At 42.0% G+C, this 20,150-nt stretch overlaps 1 protein-coding gene across 17 annotated transcripts in view; it reads left to right on the forward strand.

Moving 5' to 3' along the window:
• SLC6A6 (solute carrier family 6 member 6) overlaps nucleotides 1-20,150 on the forward strand; it is a 119,503-nt gene that overhangs the window by 77,819 nt on the left and 21,534 nt on the right. For all 17 annotated transcript variants that reach the window (XM_054076756.1, XM_054076755.1, XM_054076759.1 and 14 more), the window contains 4 exons: nucleotides 7,650-7,889; nucleotides 8,480-8,614; nucleotides 10,865-11,099; nucleotides 17,030-17,162. In XM_054076756.1, coding sequence (XP_053932731.1) covers nucleotides 7,650-7,889; nucleotides 8,480-8,614; nucleotides 10,865-11,099; nucleotides 17,030-17,162 — 743 coding nt within the window. The remainder of the gene's footprint in view (nucleotides 1-7,649; nucleotides 7,890-8,479; nucleotides 8,615-10,864; nucleotides 11,100-17,029; nucleotides 17,163-20,150) is intronic.

Consider the following 20,150-nt stretch of genomic DNA (forward strand, 5'->3'; position numbering starts at 1 on the left):
ATAATGAATTTATACATTTTATTGCCCATTTGCTTCATTAAATGGCTACTTCATTGTTTCTCTTCCCTGCACTGGGGCACTGCTTGGTTATCATAGCTCAGAGATTGCTGTCTGATGTTAACACGTGTTGTAAGTGCCTTGGAGATGTGTCACGTAGAATCAATATGTTATTAATCACATGCAGAAAAAGTCAATAGGTGCAGTGCACAACACTGGCTACTCAAGTTCATAAGCTTTGTGGGCTTTAAAATTTTTGCTTTTTCATAGCAAGGTGAGGGACATCACTTACAGGTTTTGATGTGGCAGAAGAACTAGTTTAATTGACACCAAGACTTAGAGAATTGCAATCCACTCAACAGCAGACTTTCGGAATTGAGAAGAAAATACGAAAGTGCTGGTTCCTTTTGACTAAAGTTGTATAACTGCAGGGTACAAGGTGGTTGAAGAGTTGAGGATGTGCACAGCTCATTGAATCTTTGTCAGCAGTGCCGCTGTCGCTTGGAAAGTCATCACCTTGCTACACCACTTGGATATAATTCTGCGTTTTGTTAAGGGGCCTTTTCGTAAAGACAGGGACCTTGAGAGGTCATGTCATCCAGTGAATTAATGTTTTTTCATTTTTCACCGTGAGAGACCTGGTACGGCAGAGGGAGTACACAAGGGAAGGCAGTGGGAACTGGTGCTTCTTTCCAGCCTATTGACTGACAGGAGATTGTTAGCTGGTGAACCCAGAGGCATTAAAGTAGGTCAGCAGTTGGCTTCAAATGGACAAAACCAAGTGTTAACTGTATGTATATAATTACAAGTATGGTGTACGAGAGATGAGCAGTTTCCCGCTGTTCTCCCTGCCTGCGTCAGCCCTTGTTTTCACACTCTCCTTCCCTATATTCCTCTTTGAGGAGGGGACAGAGCAGCAGGACACTTTGTTTCTCACTGTGGTGCAGGAGATTCTGTGCCTCCTGAAGGATTTCCATAGGATGGAGTCATAACCTGCGTGATGTAGTGTGCCAGTCCTCTGCTTCACTGCATCCCACGCTCTTGTTGCTGAGTGCTCTGGGGGCAGGATTGCCCTGGAGCACCTCCCTGGGGAATCAGTCTCCATCCTTCTGGGGCCGGGAAGCATGTTCCCTCTGAAACCCATTGGAGTTTGTGGATATTCATTTTCTTCCTTTCTACCCCACACAACAGGAAAGGAGTTTTTAATTTCCTCCCCTTCCAGGTTTAGTTTTAACTGCTTTGTTCTTTCACATAAATAAGTAGAACAAAACGAGCATCTAGAGTATTATGTGACTGCAGATTTTGTGCTGCTGAAATCTGAGCAAAGATGCAGGATTTTATAACAGCTCTGTGCTGTGACACGGTAACCATGTGAAGAGCAAGAATGGAAACACGAGTGAGAAAGAAGAATCTGGGGGGAAAAAAGATACCTTTTGTCCAGACGAGAATTGATGAAAAAGGAATTGCATTAAGCCCTGGGCTTTCCTTTTAGAATAGACTTCAGCTTTATAAAGGAGTACATTTTGCTCCTAGAAAAATTTCATTAGCAGATTTTCCAGTCAATCTTAGAAGACTAAAAAAAGTCTCATAGTGAAAGAAAAGGGAGGAGTAAAGGAGTGAGAGGGGAGATAGGGAAAGCTGGAGGGAAGACTGAGGAAGAAGAAAGGACAAATGGATACATGTTTAAATAAATACTCATACATGGGGAAAAGTAATCGGAAAAAGAGGAGTCCATTAAAGCAAAGAGGACAGTGAGATGCTGTTCAGGGAATTTTTAGAGGCATTTTTAAGAGAGGCAACATCTGCAAGAAAGGGAATGATACTATTTTTCAGAAAGTGTAGGTATCTTGTTCAGTGAAGCAGAAAGAACTTGGATATGAGTTAAGGTCAATAAATGAAGTCAGGTGCTCCTTGGGTACTGGTGTGGCCTCAAGGGCTGCAAAACATAAAGGCCTTTTCTTTGCAGATCAGAAAGACTTGTGCTAAAGCCGTAGGTTTGATCAAGAGGGTGTTTATTTTAATCATGTATTGATTGGCTTAACCACATTGCTCCAGGAGGGAGGGAAAGCTGTCAACATCAAGAATTACTGCTTTCAAAATCCTTAGTAATCTTAGGAAATGAGCCAAACATATTAAATGCAATTTTATTTGGGACCTGATCCTGCTACTGTTGGAATCAATAGCAGCTTTTCCATTGCTCTCAAAGAGAGCGGAAGCTGCTTATTTGAAGAGCAGCTCTGATCCAGTAATCAGGGCAGCAAGTTTTTTTAATATTCATGAATATAAATATAAAATAATTAAAAATCTCAACCCACAAATAGATTGGCAGATATAGAAAAGCTCAAATTTTTAAGGGATTGATTTGATTTCCAAGATACGGAGTAAAAAAATGGCAGAAAAATAAGAGAGGCGGTAATATCAAAAGAGGCAGTGAGTTTAAGTGCAGTTGGAGAAATTAATTGCAATCTGATAAACAGATGTCTTTCAAAAGCCATTGAGACAGAAGAGAAGGAGAGAACACTGAGAAGCTCAAGATACACAGCCTACCCAGGCTGAATGTAGTAGAAAATGGTCCTTGAAAGCAAAAGTAATAGTGGTATGCATCACACTGCAAAAATAGTCCCTAAAATCAGCAGTACAGCCATACAGGCATTCCTCAGGCAGCATTCCCATAGAGGTCAGGGACACTCCAAGTGGGTACTTTGCTTTTAGTTTTCTAATGGAAGAGAGGCAGAAAATAAATGTTCAGTTATGATTCTAGTCACCAGTTCAGTATGTCATATCCCTATTTAAAGTTTATATGCATTGACAAAAAAAGAAGTAGATACTTTGCTGTGGTTTGTGATCTTCAGATGCAAGACAGGGCATGCATTTTAGCATGCGTAAATATTTACAAATGCATATTTATGTGTACAGGCAGACTTTGATTTTCATGTTTTCACCAGGGGTTGGAAAACCACTGTTTTGAAGACTTCATTTTTAAAGATTATTAAGTGAGGTAGCATCCACAATGAATTTGTCCTCAGGGCTCCTCCTAGAAGGTGTTACCTTGCGTTGGTCGCCTGTCTCTGCCTGTAAGAAGCTTGGAGCAGATCATTACTGTAATCCCAAGGCAGAAATGGAACAGTGTATTTTCAGATGTGTAATCCGTAGGTTATCTGTCAAAAAAAGTCAGTGTTCAGCAGTAATGTGAGTTGCGTCTGTTCTGACAACCAGCAGGTCCTGTCTGGGCTGGTGGACTTCCCCCATCTGTGTCTCCCATTGTCTGATCCCTCTGCCCAATGCCTCCCACTTTCCGTACCCTTCAGTTTTTGCATATTTCAAAGGATTACATTTCAATGCCAGTATTTTTTAAAGGGTATGGGTTATCTGAGGTGCAGGCTGTACGTGCAGAGATACAATAGCTGTAGCACAGTAGATGGCCCAAGCCAGGCTGGCTGCTAAAGCCCTCTGCTTATGGCTAATCTTTCATTATTTTCAGCTGTGCACCAAAGACTGATTAGTCATGGGCAGCAGAAGAGAGCTTGGGTTATTGCCGGGGTATTTCACATGAGGAAACTTGTCTGTAAAGGACAGATATGATTCTCCTGCGGAAGGAGAGGAGCCCTTGAGGTGCTCCTGTCACATCAGGGAATGGTTGCTAAAGAAGTTCAGTGCTTGCTCCCTTGTTCTGTTTTACCAACATCGATTAGACAGTCGATGACGTCATCCACAGTTAATTAGAGTTTGTACCAGTGTATGTGAGAGCGAGTCCTGGGCCTGGCTCAGTCTGGTTCCTTTCTCCCCTTGCTTTTGGGTGAGACTCTAGCTGTTTGGCTGGTCTCAGCCTGGCAGCACACTGTAAATGGCAGACTCAACTGTTGCTTTTTGTTTATCTGTATTAAGTTCATCAGGTGAAGCCAGAGCTTCCTGAGGCCATCTGAAGCTTCCTGGAGGGGGTGCTCGCAGATGTAGCTCCTGGAAGGCAGACGAGTGTCTGCTGGAGGCTGACATATGCCTCAGACTTGGATCACTCCTTTAGCACTATATAATTGTAAGAGCATTTTCTTACAATATATTTCCTTGGGGGAATCAGATGGTCTTAGATCTCGGATACCATCCCCACTAAGTGATACAGTAAAAATAACCTATTATTCTCTGGTTCTGACCTGGGCGGTGACAACATATTGTTTCAGCATCTCTGTCAGACTATTTCCCTTAAGAGCCATTTTAACCTCACCCAGTGGGACATAACTAAAGGAAATGAAACTCCAACCCTATTAAGGAAAAAGACAATGCCTTTCACTAAACAAACTTGATTTTCTTGGCTTTTCTTTGCCAAGGAGAATCGCCTGTACCCCCCACCCTTGCAGCCTTTGTAGACAGTTCCTGTAATTGGGAATGGCTGGGTGGACACCAATGGTTGGCAGCAAAGGGGGATAAATCCGACATCCCTTGAACGTGACATGGGCTGGGACTGCAGTCCCAGGTGGCCGCTTAGCGTCAATTCCTACGGTATTGGTCAACGATACGTGCCTGCCAGCCACAGCTGCTGGCCCTTGAAACACAGTTGGGATTTTAGCAAGACTAGTTAAGAGATACACAGTAAGACTGGGCTGTTAGTAGTTTTGTGCAGGCATTGGATGGGTAACTGTACCGTGGCACACTAGCTAGAGCTGATGACTTGCAATGAAGTCATGGTGGTCAGTCCATCTCCTGGCATTTGTACAGTGAAACAGAAGCATGACCTTGAGGATTTGCCATTTGCAGGCGAAGGGAAGGATCATGATCTGTCTTCACACTCCAGCTAAGACTGAAACAAAATTTACACTCAGTAATTAGGTTTTCAAATGTGGCCATTAATTTGAGGTGTCTTAAGACAAATTAGAAATCCCTTTTTAAAAGGCAGTCCCACGCAGTTACAAAGTAGGAGTCTGAAAAGTCACCATTTCACACTTTGTGTGCAAGTAATTAGGACAAACCACAGGGTGACCACCTTCTCCCACAGAGAGTTATGGTTTGTAGAATGCCATCAATTGGCCGGGACTGCAAATTCTGTGTAGAACTGAGTAATACCTGGGTCAAAGTAAATCTGCAGGCAAGAAGATTAGAGCTGGCAGAAAAAAAAGAACTCCGTGCCGTAAGATGAAAGTAGATTGCAAAAAAAATTGCAATCCTGGAAGATTCTTTCACCTTGGAGGTGGCTAATGTCCACAGATCTCCTCGGGCTTTTAATATAAAGGTTGTTCATGTGTCCCGTGTTCTGTTTCGGGGTATTTTTCCAGTATCAATCCCTACGGGGAGCAGTTAATCCTACAGGGATCTATAAATGTATCTGTCTCTGTGCCCTGTTAAGCAGGTTTATGGCTGTCACAGCAGTTCACTAAAAAATTGTCTGAAAAACAAGAGCGTACCCCAAACATAAGGTGTGAGTTGACTTTTCTTTGCTCATTTTCTTCCTCTGTTGATGAGCTTTTCAGTAACCCATATAAAGAATAGCTTCCATGAGAGACAGTCCGAATGCCCTCCATTCCTCAACCCAGAATAGCCTGTTGCTTGATGGTTATGACTTTCTCCTGCAAGATGAAAGACGGGGATTCAAGCAGCACAAGTAACAAAAGAAAGTGGAATTGGGCTTTCTCCATGAACAGTTGCTGTTGCTATGAGAGCAAGACATAACCCACTGCTTTGAAGAAAAGTGTTTACACCTACTTGGGGCTTTTTCCTCCCTCAAAGGTGAATCCAGGGAAATATTCAAGGTCGTACCTGTTTGGGCATGGAGTGAGACGCAGGGATCCCAGCAAGGTTGAGGCTACTGTGAGAGACACCTCCATTAATCTCCATGCCCTATACTAGGAACACAAGTTAGCTGTTGGGAATTAATTCCCTGGAGTGTCTAGGTGCATAAAGGCTGTTATAGAGCTGGCTCTGCCATTTTTCTTCAGTTACTACACTACTTTATCTCATACCATACCTGTAACAGCAACCAATAGGAGATATTTTAGAGACGTATGTGCCCTGCCCTCTTACTGCTGTTGTATGTGTTAAAGGTCCATCCCCTGTGGTTAACTTTCTCCTTCTGTGAGCTCTCTCTGCTGTCGAGCAGGAGGTATTGCAGTTCCTCCTATCAGCTGTGCAGGCAGCAGCTGTGCCTGTTATAAAAAACAGTAGAAAGTCATAACGGTTAACATTGTGAAGATTAAAGTCTGGTTTTAGCTCATGGCTTGGTAGGCAACTGCTGCTGCAATAACTGCTTTGCAAAGGCCACCAATATGTCAGAGGGGCGAATATTGAGCTGCTGTGGTTTTCACAAATGTTAGCCTTCTGAAAGTTTCCGTGATGGATGGAAAGGTTTACGGGTACAGTGATGCATATCTATCTCAAAATCATGTTCGGATTAAAAACTTCCTGCAAAGCCAATGTCGACTCTGGTTTCAGGTCACTGCCACAAGCTAAATCAGGTTAGAGATCAAAACCAGCGAGCAGGTACAAGGGAGGCTTGCAGCTATCAAATGGGATAATCTGTGGCATGATTTTTTTATGACTCTGTACCCATAATGACATGTACAAGCAGGGAATGGTTGTGGTCTGGAATAAACTTGCTGGTTTGCCTGTTTCTGGTGAAAATTGCACATGGTTTTCAGCATCAAAACACTATGCAAAAATAACTGGTCAGATCCGGCTAAAGTCACTTGAGTTATGTGAAGAATGAATTGGCCTCATATACTGAGATTGAGTTGACAAAAACTACAAGTTATTCCTAAATTGTTTTCATTAGGAAATCTCAGATAAAAAAGCACTTTGTTAGAGTAATTGTTTTGTTACTATTTTTACACAACCTGTGAATTTTGAACATCATAAATAATATGTAAAAATTATAAGACCAGCCATGGTTTAATATGCTTTGGGGTTTGCATCAGTGACTCTTGCCACTGACTTTTTAATTAACTAAGGAGCCATCGTTCTTGGCAAACAATTGCATAGGTGCATATAAGACAATAATTGAATATAAAGGTTTCTTCTTGTCCCTTTATTGATGTCAAGGGAAAACAGTGCCGTTATGAAAATGGAATGAACTGGAAAGATTCCTTCAGTTCCTGTGGGTTGATTAGGACAAATTACTTTCCATTCCAGTTTTTATGAATGTATGGTTTTCCGAAAGCTCTATATTGCTTAAGGGAAAGGAAATTGCAGACAATAAATGATGCAGGATGGCTCAGGTTATTGGAAAACAGAGGACTGGATTTTATTTGGAAAGGTGAGATATACTGTCCTGTATTGCACTTAAACATTTGAGGAGGATTCAGATGCAGTGATTTGTTCCTTATTATGGGCATGGGAACAGCAGGAGACACTTGCTCAGTAACACCATTTGCTGATGCTGATGCAGTCTACAGTCTTTATAGACTTTTTTTCTGCAGCCAGCACGTAGGCAGCTGTCAAATCTTTGCTGTCCTCTACACTGTGTTGGCTGCAAAGAGGTGACTGCAAACCCGGAGTGGTTTGTTTCTCTTGGTCAGTGAAGGCAGCAGATTTATTTTCGTATCTGAGCTTGATAAACGACATTAGTGTTTATGGAACTGAGTTTAGTTAAATCGTTCTTACAGTGTTAGAGCGCTCTGCCAGTAAAGGCTATTTAATAAACCCAGGGTATTTTCTTTTTTCTTATGTAGAAAGCAAAAATATGGCAACAAAGGAAAAGCTTCAGTGCTTGAAAGATTTCCACAAGGATATCCTCAAACCTTCGCCCGGCAAGAGCCCGGGGACACGGCCTGAGGATGAGGCAGAAGGAAAGCCGCCCCAGCGGGAGAAGTGGGCGAGCAAGATTGACTTTCTGCTGTCCGTGGCTGGTGGATTTATTGGTTTAGGCAATGTCTGGCGGTTTCCGTATCTCTGCTACAAAAATGGCGGAGGTGAGTATTTCTTCGTTTCATTCTCATGAATCAATCTCTCTGCCTCACTCTTACTGGTTTTCGGTGCCTTCATCCAATTCGAAAAATAAGAATAGTCACACATCTGTTTTCTGCCTTCTTCATCAGTCTTTGGGAGAAATTGGTTATTAATTAGTAGTTTTTGTTAAAACTTAATTGGGGAAAACCAACAGCAGTTTAGAATTTTATACTGCTGAACCTTTTCTGCTCTTGAACTTCTGCTACAATTGAGCCTGAGTTTTAACAAAACGGTATGCTATTAATATAGACCAGTAGGATTTTAGACCAATGGATTTCAGAATAAGAGCATTCTGAAGCTGTTGCGTGCCCCATTGCTATTGCAGATTTTCACTTTAAAAAGGTAAGAAAATGCCCTTCCCAGCTGTATATACCCATTCCTCTTGCAGAGGTTGAATATGAGCAAAAATACTCCAGGATAAGGTTATTGAATGCTGATATTGAAGTATCAAATATATTTATTTGTTTATGTATAGCTGTTACCGTTTTTTAGGTTATTTCATGTAAGGTCACTCACTTCATCTAAATTTTGTACTCTTATATTTTCTCAACAGGTGCATTTCTTATACCTTATTTCATTTTCCTGTTTGGGGGAGGTCTTCCCGTGTTTTTCCTGGAGGTGGTGCTAGGACAGTATACCTCCGAAGGTGGAATTACATGCTGGGAAAAGATCTGCCCTATTTTCACTGGTTAGTACATCTTGTTGTGCTTTACTGCTTAAAGACACTTCTGTAACCATATGCAGCAACACTGTTGCCCTCATGTCCATTAATTCAGCAATTTGCTGTAGTAATTGGGGGTGTGATAGTGGTTCCTGGAATGGTAGAAGTCAGAGAGTCTGAAGGACAAAGTAAAGTATTGATTTTGATGCTATCATCTTGTTAACTGTCAGAACTGCCAATAAGCAAGAAAGAAATTGTATATTATGCCTTAAAGAGGCAATTGCACATTTTACTCTTAGGAACCTGAAAGGTTATAGAGCCTTTTACATGGCTTTACTGAAAGCATCTTCAAAATACTACTCTTGTCTGGAAATCAAGCTCACGCTGATATGTGAAAGCTTATTGGCATCATCCTTCTGTTACTGATCCAGCCAAAACCTGGACAGCTTTTTGTGGAGGGCTCAGGAACAGAACTTTCATCATAACTGAGCAGATTCTGGCAAACAGACACGTTGGTCTGATGTTATTCAAGAGCCTTTGCCAGTGAATGAAGGATCATTCACCGCTCACAGGAGCTATTCCAATGCTGCTATGGAATTTAACTAGAATGAAAAGTGAAAGACAGGTTAGAAAAATTACTGAGGATGCCTGTCTTACATATAGATTACTTTTTACAGCCAAACAGTGCAGGCAAAATCATTTGGAACAATGACACTAAACAGAGGGGGAACTCTTCAAATCCCATTTGGAAAGAGTGGGCACTTCACACTGACGTGTCTGTACCTCTGGCATTGGCACTGTTCCTGGCATCCATCTCCTCTTATGTCACCCCAGGCAGAAGTGATGGCTTTCTCTATGGCTTACACTCCCACCTGGTACTCCGAACACTGCCGAAGTTGATGTAATTGTGCTGCTTTAGCTCCATTTTCTTCCTTTTCCTCCCACTTTCATAAAGCCTTTTCTAAGAGGAGGAGGAAGGAATGTTCCTTGTTCACATAGGGGTCTCCCAGGCAAATTGTGGCTCTAGTAACGCAACTAGCTATATGTCCTGAATAAATTGCAGCTGTGCAGAAGAAATAGCACTTCCTCTGGTTGTTTTCATCTGGCATAAAGATAATTTCTGATGATAAAGACTCCTGTTAAAATAAGGTTTGAAACTGTAAAATATGAGGCAGATATCCCAGGTGCTGAGGCAGCCGTCGGAGTGATGTTAAAGGGAGCCTAATAAGTTTTTTGTTCCCTTGTAAGAGACTGCTCTAAGTTTTTAAAGATATGGGGGTTTTTTGGTTTTTTTTTTTCCCTGTTATTCCCAAATGGCAAACTTCATAAGCTTTTTGGAAGTTAACTCCAAATCCAAAAAGAAAATAGGACTTTTCAAAGTCCTTCCATTTTGTATTTTTAAAAATTAGTGACTGCTTCTGACTTAAGACATGGTATGAATCTGCCAGTGGTGCTAAACTACTGAGCTAGGAGAGAGATACTCGGCTTGGGAGAACAGTTGTGGTATTTAATTGAAGCCTGCACCAGAGCAGCATTCCACCACCTCCTGAAGTTGTGTAGGACTTGCCTTTATCTGCCCATGACCCTGCTTATAAAAACAAACAGGGAACATTTTTTATCGTCAAATATTGATAGCAGAGTTAAACATTGATCTAATTAACCATAACAGCTACAAATATCATGCTTCCTTTGCACAAGTGAAATTGGGGCAGAAAAAGCAGCTTTCACATTGATAGCTTTGGAATTTTCCTGTTTAACTCATTCAAGGATTGTCTCTTTTTTTTTTTCGTACATAGGCTGAGCCGACCCAGTCGATAAGTATGGGTGGTGCAGGGGCTGCCCAGCCGAGCTGCCTCCAAGGAAGCTGGCTTGGGGGACAGTGTGGTGAGAATGATGTTGCCCAAGTAGGTACCCAAGATGTCGGGTGGTGTAGCTCCAAATAAGTAAAGCGCAATGCCTTGACTAGCTTTTAATAAAACACCGAAATAGCCAAGTTAGTGTTAAATTGAGTAGATGTCCTGCACAGCTCCCCTCTGATGTCAGCAAACCACAGTCAGAAACTCAACCCTGAGTGCCCATGCTAATCAGAGATGATGGCAGGTCCATGCTTATGTGCGATCAAGTTGAGTTGAGTTGAGTTTTCACCTCCGTTGTGGTAGAGTGAGGTATAAGTCTGCAATACAACAGAAATAGCATTTGCTCTATAGTATTGCAAGGCACCCTTACAAGAAGTGGCTGTCACGTCTGCATGTATTTCTTTTCTCCCCATCTCGCCAGGAATTGGTTATGCTTCCATAGTTATTGTGTCCCTTCTGAATGTGTACTACATCGTGATCCTGGCCTGGGGACTCTACTACCTGTTCCAGTCGTTCCAGAGCGTCCTGCCATGGGCACACTGCCACCAGAAGTGGAACACACCGACCTGCGTGGAAGACACTCTCAGGAAGAACAAAACACTCTGGATGTCACTGAATGCCACTAACTTCACCTCTCCTGTCACAGAATTTTGGGAGTAAGTATCCCCTCTTTGTGATGCCTGCAGAATGTTTCAGCAGCATGCTGGAGGTCAGACCCAAGGTTTTGTGAAAGCCCCGTGGGGAATGTAGATAAGAAAAAAATATGGATGTGAGTTGTTTGACTGGTGTTTGCTTCTGGTTCTCAACGATTCTGAGACAGACTGGCCATGGGAAAAGGTGTTAGATGTATTGCTGCATTCATCCTAGAGCATACAGGGAGCCAGTGGGTTTTTAACTCAGTGTAATTTTTGGTTTAGAAGAAAACTTGTTTCCATCTCAGCTGGGATTCTCTAAATACAGTGTGACAACAGAAACAAATTACTTCAGATGCCCTGATACCATGGATTTACAATGGAAAGAGTGACAAATGATTGTTGTTGCCTTTCCCTCTTTCCCAGCTGTTAGCATTTGCAGTACACCTCGTGAAGCTGTAACAGGTCTCTTATCAGTCTGACACTGAAGCAAGCATTGATCTCACCAATAAAACTGACAGAGGTGGTGGGCATTGTCCTGTAATGTAAGTTTCTCAGGTCATCTTCATTGTATTATTTTTCTCTGCAATCTCTGAGAAGAGTCTGTTTTGCCAGCTGCCTGGATTTTATCAGGCCTAAGCTGCTTATTCCCATTTCTCTTTTATTTTTGAAGTTTTAAATTAGATTGCATAACCTGATTTCTGAACGGGCATGACCTCAAATCTCTGTGTGTTTATATAGGCATCAAAACATGGCAGCAGAGGAAGACACCTGTAGGGAAACTTAAATCCAAAGGATCTACAAATAGCTTAGGAATGATTTTCTTTTTTTATTGGCTTGCTCAGATGTTCAATTAAGAGTAGAATTAGTTTCTGACTCAGCTTCGCTTTTTCAGCATGTTTAAAGTCCACTGTGGTCCTTGATGAACTTGTACCTACTTCTCTATTTTTAAAAGCAAGCGTCAGCCAATAACCCCAGCAGGAATGGTGTTCATGCCGAAGATATTTGGCGTGCTTTAGGTTTAGAAAAAAATAGTCTTCTGAACTGTGCTAAGATTTTTAACACAAGAGCCAAAATACAAAGAGCAGATTGGATCTTTGGTGAGCGGTTTTGTCAAGAGGCACCAGTGACCAGTGTGAGAGGCAGGGTGCAGGCTGTAAGGGCTGTCAGTTTTATCATGCCATGAGCACAACAGATCCGTGTTGAATAACACTTTCCCAGAGAGCTTCCTCTCTTGTAAATACGGAGGGAGTTGGAAAAGTTTATTAAATGGTACCTTTGGGTATTTTAGGGGAACGTAGAGGCGAGTTGCAGTAGAAGAGGAAGCAACTTTCACTCATGTGGACTCTCCCACAATGGCTTTGGGACTGTGGGCCTTGAATCCAGATGAGTGATTGGCTTGGTAGGGTGTTAAAAAGTCTCCTTAAGACCTCCGTAAGAAGCAGTGACACCCCTGAAATAGAGTAACACTTCCAGGACTTAAAAAGCACTGTGTTATCTTAATTTTATGCACTGGTTTTGCTCAGGGCTCCTCTTTTACCTGGTGGCAGCCATGAGTTTAGAGGCCTCCAGATGTGACTATGTCCCGCTGCCCGAGAGGCTTCTGCACCTGTAATGCACAGATTTATGGGCCCGGGTTGTCTCCCTGGGACCCCAGGTGGCATGTCCACTTCAAGAGACTGAAGATACCGTAGCAGAAGGAAATAGGGCTGGGAGTTGGAAATAGGGTTGTAAGAAGCAGAGTGGGGGCTTCATGATCTCACGGGATGCCAGAGCTTCCCATGGGTAGTGGCATGGCAGGTATGCAGTGAAGGACCTTATGGCAGGGCACCCCTTCCGTGGGTTGGGGGAGTGATGGGACCATGTTTGGAGTGGAGCTTTTAGTTAAGGTTTCTCTAAAAGAAATCAATTTTCTGTCCTCAGAACTCCACCACAAGCTGAACCTAATGGTTCTGTAGGCACAGCCTAATGGGTATAGTATATTGGAGGTGCCCAAAGCTGGAGGAGAGATCAGCAGTCCTCACAGTGCTTTCCTCTTCACTCCACATTGCCTTCACTGTTTCTGCTGCACAGCTGGAACAAAAGTTGCTCAGCGATTAGCGCTTGTGGAGGCGAGTCTTCTTGCACTTTGGAGCAACTTTAACTTCTGTCCTTAAATAACAGTTTTAAACGTCACGAACTGAACTCTTCCCTGGAGTCATGCTAGGGAGGAGTTTGGCTCTGTAGTACTGTTAATACAGACATACTGTCCATAGCTTGCTGTTTCATCATGAGCAAAACTGCCCTTAACAGAGCGAACTGCCTTTGTGACTCATGGCACTTACAGAAGTATTAAAAATAGCTGTTCTCTCTGCACAAACAACTGTTGGTGTCTTAATGTAAGGACAGAGATCATGTCTTAATGTTGGTGTCTTAATGTAAGGACAGTTGTAATTAAAGTAACGTAGCAGTTACATGGGGCAGGCATTTAGTGTCCCCAGGTTTTCCCCAGCTGTGCTACTATTAGTTATAGTTCTGAAATTAAAAATAATTTCTAAACCTTTCGGGTACTTTGCCATCATAGACAATGCCAGCTGTCAGGCAGTCAGCTACCCCAGCGAAAGGACAGGTCAATAAATAGTCTCTAACTGAATATATTCATCTGCTTTGTGGCACGATTAATTCCAATTTAATTTAGGGGTTTGTGAGTATTTGGTTTCTGAAACCCAATGCCGTTTTTATTGTGGGATATTTATCTTCTGTCTTCATCAGTATGGCTTTGCAAAACTACCGTTGCCCAGATATAATTGGCCACACTGATGCATTAACCTCTTCTCGCTGAATAGCACGTGTCCTTCTCAGCCTGGCTGGGGCGTACAGTACAGCCTGACATTTCAGTTAATTTGAATTAATGTTCTGTGCAAATCACATGCTTGCTTGAGCAGCCATAAAAGGGGGTTAAGCAAATCTGGCTTTGTATCAGGAGACTTACCTCTTGGTACCACATGCTTCAGGTCTTATTTCTGAAGATTTTATTTTAAAGCCCCAAACCTTAAAGGCTTATGCACGTACATAAGGGATAAGTGTTATTAGGTAATTATGGTTGAACAAAACCTCTGATTGTGTCGTGCTGACCAAGTGTTTATAAATATTTGGTAATCGGCAGACTTTGTTTTCCAAATCCCAAGAAAGACCATCACATGCTAATGGTGTGTAGTGCCAAAGGGAGCAACACAAGAACTAAACCAAATCTAGGGTAGCTGTCTTTGCCTTTGGGGGCAAACTTTGGTTTCATATTCTGCTTCTAATGGTATTTTGGTACGTACTGCTTTGGTGTTAGCTATTCTTGTCCATCCAACGTGAAAGGGTGCTTCGCCTTTCCTGTACGAAAGGTCCTGTCTGCATTCAGTTGATTAACGAGCTGGAATATCCTTCAAGGATTGCATAACTCTCCTCATTTTATTTTTGTTTATGTGATAGAGCCAGTTACGGTTCCTATTACATTTCCATATTGCGCCTCACTAGAACATACTAGTGTACGAGCAAGGTTCAAGAGCTCGTGTTTACAACAAACTCAGCCCCAGTCTCTTGTCCCATTGATTATAGATGAGTGACAGTTACTGAAAGCATCAAGACTATAAATTAGAACGAGTAACAGCTCCATGCATAAATGGCATGAAGTTAGTTGACTGGGCTTGGCTGAATCTACACAGCGGTGAGTTGTATAACAAAATTAAATAGCAATCAGCATAGCTCAGCTCGTGAGCTGTGATCTTGAATTTTCAGCATATTGCAAGTCCAAGTTGAGTGCTTCTGCTGCAAAAAATGTGTTGTGCTAGATTTCATGAAACAATTCTAATGCTGAGGTTCTCCTGCTAATTCTGAGTGGATTCCTTGAAGTAGTCGGTCTCTGTGAGACAAGATAGCCCAGGGCAGAGAAAGCCAGCACATCACTTACTGCACTTGCTGCTTCACTGTAGAAAAGTAACATAACTGGCTAGTAAACCCTTGGAGTGCCCATCCAGAAAAGCCTGAAGGAGTTGTTGAGGCAAACTGTAGGTGAGATGACCATGTGCTTTTAGTTTCCTAACAAAAAGCAAAGAAATCTTAGCTGAGTGCATTAATAGACCTCCCTAGTCCAAAATACATTTACTGTTAGTTATTCATGGCTTCCCAAGAGTTGGCTCTATAGGTTGCCTTTTTAATATGCACTGCCCCTTAGATTGGGAAATTGCCGTTTATTTTTCAAAAATCCACAGAAGGTTGCAGCTGAAGTTGGTCATCTTATAAGTCTATTTTGTTCTTTTGTATATTCGCCGTGGGTTTTTCTCTGGTTTCTTTAGGCTCAGGTGAACCAGGACTGCAACTTTATGCCAAATATTCATTACTGAGGGGGTTCTCATAACTGTTGAATAGCTGTGCTGATTAGGGTAGACTTACCCTGTCTGGTGCCATTAGTCCTTTCCCATAACAAAATACAGACATGTTCAGAGAGAATAAAGGATTTGGTGTGAGAATGCATTCACACAGGTAATCCGAGGGAATTTGGCAAACAGAGACAGCAAAACAGATGGGTCAGGGCTTGAGTCCTATTAAACAGGTCAATCCAAGGTTTTTTTTCAAAAACTAATTGCATATTTTCCATCGGTGACTTCATTTGTGGTTATTTCCTTGGTAGCAGCAAAAAAAGCCCTAAAAAACTTTAATTAATTCAAGGGGGGAAACCAAGCAACATGGTTTGTCTTATAGTGGGTGCACATGTAAAGCTGCACACATCACGCTTGTGGGCCTGACCTTGGTACAGCACCCCAGGCAGCTGTGGTCTCTGCTCTTTGCTGCTGTAGGTGAAGGAAAGCTGCTATTTTTATAGCTGTCTGAAAATAAAAATTAACAGTTTTGTAGACAGCAAGTTCATTTCGCTAGTTATGGAGCGATGCATCTCTGTCCTGACCGAGGTCAGAATTCTCCTTCACTTCAAAAAAACTTGCAGAAACTCTTTGAGAGTTGAGTAGGTTCGTTTGCTAAGTGAACAGTAAGAAACAGTTCGTTCTTCCGTACGTATATGACAAGTGAAGCAAGTATCAAGTATGACAAGATCTGTCCGATGTGCAATGACGGTGTTTGTTGCACAAAAGTAAAAAATACAGTTTTAAATCAGTATGACCCATGGCAATTACCGAAAGAGAGAAGCCTTAATTATTTCCCTTCAGAAGCAGAGTGTTTTGGTGGTCTGATGTTGCTCTCTCAAGGACCAGCTTAGGAATCTCTTTTTATTTATTAACCTAAGTGACAGAAGAAAGTTTACCAAATAACTGGAGTTAGCTAAACAAGACCCTGGTGGCGATGATGCTGGGGGCAGATGGCAGCTCACCCAGGCACTGTTTGTGTGCAGGGGCTGTGGGGGGAAGAACCTATAACAGCTCCAGCCTTTGCTCTGCCAGACCACACGGTGTGACAGTTCCCTGCATTACTTTCCCTTTCTTCCTTGTGGCAGTCTTGCTACTGAACCAAAAAGGAAGAGAAACACATGGATGCAGGCCTGTTACAAGTGTCCATGATGGAGACATCATGTGCAATGCTGCCATGTAGCTTCAAAGACAGGGTTGATGGCAATGCCAGGGTGAATTGGACTTGCATCTTCAATGCAGCAAGTGGAAAAGCTCCAGCACTTTGAGCATACTTTCTTATCTCATACTGAGGTGGTCACATCCTGCTAAAAAGAGCATGAAATTAAATGCTGTATAATATATTTAACAAAAGATTACCGCAAACCTAAGGAAGATATAGGGCAGCAAAAAACTCAGCTTTGCTTGTATAAGCCATGCTGACTGAGTAAGCAGTGTTCAAAGGGCAGGGATCTGCCCCTACATCTGCTGCCCTATACACCGTCATATACTCTCAGAGATCACAGCCAGACCCTGCATCAGCTCAGCTCCTACATCTCGCTCTTGTTTTGTTCCCTTTCAAATATTCAGGCGCAATGTACTGAGCTTGTCCTCGGGAATTGAAGATATTGGTATTATCAAGTGGGATCTAGCACTGTGTCTTCTCCTCGTCTGGGTGATATGTTTCTTCTGCATTTGGAAAGGAGTCAAATCCACTGGGAAAGTAAGTGCTCTTTTACCTTTTTTAGAGTCATTGCTATTTGCTGATGTTGAGAATACTAAGCAGTGCTGTTCTTAAAGATATTCATCATTTCCTTGCAAAAATACATATTTTTTTTGCACTTAATAAAAGAGGACTCACCTGACTTTGGAAAGTCGTTGCCAGTGCCCATGAGTCAGGTAGCCATGACTGGAATGGCATCAAGCAGCGGATACCAGCATGATTCAAGTACCACTTTGCCTCTCTGAGGATGAGTGTCCCACTGATGCATGTCATGAGTGTGGAAGGTCTTAGGCTTGTGATGTGTGGTGCTCTGCTCTCCCTGTCCGTGCTCTCACACCATTCAAGTTCATTCTCAGTGCAGCAGGATGGTAGTTAACATAGCTGCGGTGGGGATGTTTTAAGACAGTGGAAACTACTGGATGCATAGCATTTTTGAAATGCCGCTCATTTACAGAAGACTAAACTTAGGTACTCATTTAGAAGCAGTCTCATTAACAGAGGTCCTGGATAGTTTGTGGTTTTAGTCTCATCGTGTGCTTTTTAGAAACGTGCTTTTGTCTAAAGGATAACAGTTAAATTTTTTCTGAACCTTGTCCTACTCCAGTGTAAGAAACAAATTACAGGCTGTTATTGCCTCCTGCGTACCATAGTGTTTTTTAGCCTAGTTTAATGAGCAAAGGCTTTTGAAGCCATTGCTCTTAGCTTTCAAACCTACTAATTGAGGCAGCATTTCAGATAAATCTAACAGAGGTAGAGAGGTCTCCAGATGTTAAGTTCCCACACGTTTCTTCTCAGCTAGGTGGAAGGACCTGACCCCATTAGTGTCCCACCAGAGAGAAAGGTCACGGCATGAACCCATCTTGCTTCAGCCTCCAGAGAAGTCAGGAGGAGCGAGCGATTGCAAATGCCTCAGCTGTAGAAAAAGCGTCATTTAGAAGTTTTACCTTGTTAAACGCTACAGAATCAACCAGGAGAGAAAACTTCATAGGAAACCAGACATTATTAGTTCCACTATAGACTAAATCACTTGCTTTACTCCTGTTTCTGTCTAGCTTTGTATTTTTATCATGGAGCCCCATTAAAATCATGCTGGTGCCTTTCCCTGGATTCCTGCCAGCTTTGCCTGATAGATCAGCTTCCACGCCTCTAAAGCATATGTTGACAAAAGTGGTTGCTTCTTTGTTCCCTCTGATTGATTGACCCAGCAGAAAAATTGCATAAGTTTTATAGTAAAGGTGAACACAATAGATCTTCCACAGTAGCTGGGTGAAAGGACACATTTCTGCAGTACCTTTGGCAAGCCTGGTATCTGCTTGGTAAAGGTTATGGTAGCTCTGAGAGATTTTTCCAGATTCCTCGTGTTGAAACAGATTGAAAACAGGTCTCTTAAAACCATTTATATAAAGGTTTGTGTTTTCTGGAAATCTGGCAAAATAGTCTCCTTTCTAAGACAAAGCAGTTGGTAGGAATTCACTGCTTCTTCTCCACAGTGTCTGAGCTCATGCGGGTGTAGAGCCAAAGCCCAACAAAACTGTTGGAAAGTCTCTGGTTGACTGCATTAACTTTGGGGTCAAACAAAAGTAAACTGTAAACTTTAATGGAGGACTTGAATTATTTGAGAAGTCTAGTTTACTTTAGTAGATGGTTGTTTATAGCACTTCCCTGCTTTCCAGCGTGTTAATGGCTCTTGGAGAGCAGAACTAAAAAAAAACACAGACATAGTTTTTAAACCTCATAATAGCGTATTGGACAAATAAACGTGAAATCATAAGGAAAAATAATAGTTGTGCTTAAGCTTTGGATAATGTGCTTGATCTTAAAAATTCCTCCAGCATCACAAGAGAATATTTACCTGCAGTGCAAGGGCTGCTTTCTGAGTGTCTTTTACTTAGTTCCTGCAAATACATCAAGGCATGTACTATTTTTGAAGAAACTTTGATTTTTCATAGGCCTGGCTTTTATTAAAAAAAAAACCTATAAAGTGTCAATATCCCCCTTTTGTCCTTCTGGGTTTGGCAGAACCGGGCTAATATGTAATATATATTATTTGTCAGTGAAAAATACACAGATAAATCAAGGAGAGAATTTGAAAGGACACGTATGAAAAGATTTCCTTTCATTTTATGAAATCATTTCAGCTCTCTAAATTATTATGGAAATGAAGGCTTTGAGTTTTCCTCGTTAGTCTCAGAAGACACACTTAAGAAGAAAAATAGTGCATCCCCGGAGCTTTGCTGTAGTTAAACAAATTCTGGAAAACAAAAATTCATTTTAACTCATGGCAGCAAACTGTAATTACCTGGGGGCATCATCTGACTGCATGAAAAGTGCCCTTTCTTGGAGAGTAGTGATTCTTGACTATAACACAGCAGTTATATAAAAAATGAGTGAAAGCACTGGTGAGCAAAGAAAACAAAATGTTAGAGGTCAAAAAGTGTGGATCTAAAGATAGAACTGTCCAAATGCAAGCTCAATTAACCCTCGTGCTGGAGATTAAAGAAAAGGGCTCTTTCATCAAATGAATAAGAAGATAACAAGAAGAGAAGTAGGCTGTTATTCAAACGAGTGGGAATAGAGGTTAAAGATAATGAAGACATATTCTCAGACTGGATGAATAGAGCCTTAGTTTCCAATAATGATGTTGCTGAATAGGCAGCAAGGGCAAGAGTGAAATTATGGGACTGGAAATTACCACTGTTGAAGCTGATGCCAACCTGAAGGGCTTCATGCATTCAAGGCTTAGGAAGGGAGACACAGGAGCATGGACCAGGTTATCTTCATCTCTGAAAGAAGCGCCTCGTGAATCTGCCTGTAGGAGCAGTAGTGAGGCTGCACAGCCGAGTTAGAGATAGTAGCAGAGCTTGCAAAACGGTTTGCATTTTTTAAGTTTGAATAAAGAACGAGGTAATTAATGCTTCAGGCATTCATAGGAAGTCTCTTCAGATTCCCTGGCAGAGGCGCTCTTGTCATGCGAGGAGGACCAACGGA

Source organism: Cuculus canorus, chromosome 11, assembly GCF_017976375.1.
Source record: "Cuculus canorus isolate bCucCan1 chromosome 11, bCucCan1.pri, whole genome shotgun sequence".
Taxonomy (NCBI): Eukaryota; Metazoa; Chordata; class Aves; order Cuculiformes; family Cuculidae; genus Cuculus; species Cuculus canorus.